This window comes from Limulus polyphemus, unplaced genomic scaffold (genome assembly GCF_000517525.1).
Source record: "Limulus polyphemus unplaced genomic scaffold, Limulus_polyphemus-2.1.2 Scaffold3022, whole genome shotgun sequence".
Lineage (NCBI taxonomy): Eukaryota > Metazoa > Arthropoda > Merostomata > Xiphosura > Limulidae > Limulus > Limulus polyphemus.
Window position 1 is genome coordinate 47,409 of NW_013668632.1, and position 3,269 is coordinate 50,677.

Consider the following 3,269-nt stretch of genomic DNA (forward strand, 5'->3'; position numbering starts at 1 on the left):
ATACTGAATAATTAATTAACAGAAGTTAGCAGAAGATAAACCTGGTTCATGTCCGTTGACAAGATCAAAATACTGAATAATTAATTAACAGAAGTTAGCAGAAGATAAACCTGGTTCATGTCCGTTGACAAGATCAAAATACTGAATAATTAATTAACACAAGTTAGCAGAAGATAAACCTGGTTCATGTCCGTTGACAAGATCAAAATACTGAATAATTAATTAACAGAAGTTAGCAGAAGATAAACCTGATTCATGTCCGTTGACAAGGTCAAAATAGTGAATAATTAATTAACAGAAGTTAGCAGAAGATAAACCTGATTCATGTCCGTTGACAAGATCAAAATACTGAATAATTAATTAACAGAAGTTAGCAGAAGATAAACCTGGTTCATTTCCGTTGACAAGGTCAAAATAGTGAATAATTAATTAACAGAAGTTAGCAGAAGATAAACCTGGTTCATGTCCGTTGACAAGATCAAAATACTGAATAATTAAAACATAGAAGTTAGCAAAGCTACACGAGGGCTATCTGCGCTAGCGGTCCCTAATTTAGCAGTGAAAGACTAGAGGGAAGGCAGCTAGTCATCACCACCCACTGCCAACTCTTGGGCTACTCTTTTACCAACGAATAGTGGGATTGATCGTAACATTATAACGTTTGCGAGCATGTTTGGTGGGACGAGCGCCCTAACCACCTGGCCATGCCGGGCCCGGCCTCTTTTCTTCCATTTATTTTCTAAACATAAAATCTTTTATGATAGACCATTTTCCGAAGTCATCTTATAGGTTTGTGAAATAAATATTAGTGTTAAAGACTAACGCTAATCATAAGGCATGTCTATATTTCTTTGAAAGGTTTAAAAATTCATTTAACTTAACATTAAGTGACCAGAAGTAGCCAATTGTGATAATCACTATACAGATTGTACTCCCTGAAAATCTCTAGGTTAATTTTTTCATTGTATATTGCTTTATTTTAAGATATTTATATCAAATAATTGTGCATTGAAAGATTACCAGTGTCTAGGAAACCATTGATTATTACACTGATAGTAACTTTCTTTATCTAGGTGTTCTAGTTGTAGTTATTTATCTAGGTGTTCTAGTTGTAGTTATTTATCTAGGTGTTCTAGTTGTAGTTATTTATCTAGGTGTTCTAGTTGTCGTTATTTGTCTAAGTGTTTTAGTTGTAGTTATTTATCTAGGTGTTCTAGTTGTCGTTATTTATCTAAGTGTTTTAGTTGTAGTTATTTATCTAGGTGTTCTAGTTGTCGTTATTTATCTAAGTGTTTTAGTTGTAGTTTGTTATGTAAGTGTTTTAGTTGTAGTTCTTTATCTAATGTTTTTTTGTCGTTATTTATCTAGGTGTTGTAGTTGTGGTTATTTATCTAGGTGTTCTAGTTGTCGTTATTTATCTAGGTGTTCTAGTTGTCGTTATTTATCTAGGTGTTCTAGTTGTCGTTATTTATCTAGGTGTTCTAGTTGTCTCAGATAAAGAACTACAACTAAAACACCTAGATAAATAACTACAACTAAAACACTTAGATAAATAACTACAACTAAAACATCTAGATAAATAACTACAACTAAAACACTTAGATAAAGAACTACAACTAAAACATCTAGATAAATAACTACAACTAAAACACTTAGATAAAGAACTACAACTAAAACACTTAGATAAAGAACTACAACTAAAACACTTAGATAAAGAACTACAACTAACACACTTAGATAAATAATCACAACTAAAACACTTAGATAAAGAACTACAACTAAAACACTTAGATAAAGAACTACAACTAAAACACTTAGATAAATAACCACAACTAAAACACTTAGATAAAGAACTACAGCTAAAACACTTAGATAAAGAACTACAACTAAAACACTTACATAAAAACTAAAGCACCTAGATAAATAACGACAACTAGAACACCTCGCTAAATAACCTGTTTTAGTTGTGGTTATTTATCTAAGTGTTTTAGTTGTAGTTCTTTATCTAAGTGCTTTAGTTGTAGTTCTTTATCCAGGTGTTTTAGTTGTAGTTCTTTATCTAAGTGTTTTAGTTGTAGTTCTTTATCTAGGTGTTTTAGTTGTAGTTCTTTATCCAGGTGTTTTAGTTGTAGTTCTTTATCTAAGTGTTTAGTTGTAGTTCTTTATCTAAGTGCTTTAGTTGTAGTTCTTGATCTAAGTGCTTTAGTTGTAGTTCTTTATCCAGGTGTCTTAGTTGTAGTTCTTTATCTAAGTGTTTTAGTTGTAGTTCTTTATCTAGGTGTTTTAGTTGTAGTTCTTTATCTAAGTGTTTTAGTTGTAGTTCTTTATCTAGGTGTTTTAGTTGTAGTTCTTTATCTAGGTGTTTTAGTTGTAGTTCTTTATCTAGGTGTTTTAGTTGTAGTTCTTTATCCAGGTATTCTAGTTATACATTTTTACAGATTTCCCAGTTATAATTATTTTGTTTGTGCGTGTCCTTTTCTAGATGCTCTTGTTGTGGTTCGTTATTTAAGTGTTCTACTTGTTTAATTGTAATTCTTAGTCGAGATGTTCCAGTAGTAATTCCTTCTCCAGTTGTTACAGTAGTAATTCGTTTGCTAGTTGTTACACCTGTAATATATTTAATAGGTGTTCCACTAGAAATTCTACTTTGTGGTGTTTCACACAAGTATTTTTTTAATGTATTATAGCTGTGATTAAAGTGTTCCAGATGTTGATTTTTAGCTGTTGCAGTTCTCGATATGAGCAAACTGCAGATTAGCAGAGAATGGTTCCCGAAACAATTACTTTGACTTCATAATATTATATTTTAAACATCGTTATTATTCTCTTTATTCTTACCCCCACAAGCAATTGAAAAAAAAGCTATAATAGAATAAACAAACTAGTTGTTGAAAGTTTCAATCGTCGACTTTATTTTCTCACGCTATAATCAGCCGATCTATTAATAATAGAATAACTGAACCAGTTCCTGGAGGTTTGTATGTTCTTTTATCTCACCATTTATTAATCTGAACTATTTTCAGTATGTGATTAATACTGTGGCATTAGGCCAAATCTATTATTAGGTATTATACAGCGGACCAATGATGATGATGATGATATAACAGTATTGTAATATCGTCATCAAATGAACCAATTATTAGCAACATCAAGAGCCAACTATCTCCTGTTCACTTTAAGAAGTTCTTATGGTAAAAAAAAATGAATGAACCAATTGTTAACAATATTAAAAGTAGTTTCTTTTGCGCATTATAAGAAATTGCTATAGT

At 31.0% G+C, this 3,269-nt stretch overlaps 1 protein-coding gene across 1 annotated transcript in view; it reads right to left on the bottom strand.

Annotated features, from left to right (window-relative positions):
* Positions 1 to 2,140: 2,140 nt before the first annotated feature.
* Positions 2,141 to 3,269, bottom strand: part of LOC106468484 (involucrin-like) — a 14,909-nt gene continuing 13,780 nt past the window's right edge. Inside the window, exon 2 of the mRNA XM_013928914.1 lies at positions 2,141 to 2,418. Within this exon, the coding sequence (XP_013784368.1) occupies positions 2,141 to 2,418 (278 nt within the window). The remainder of the gene's footprint in view (positions 2,419 to 3,269) is intronic.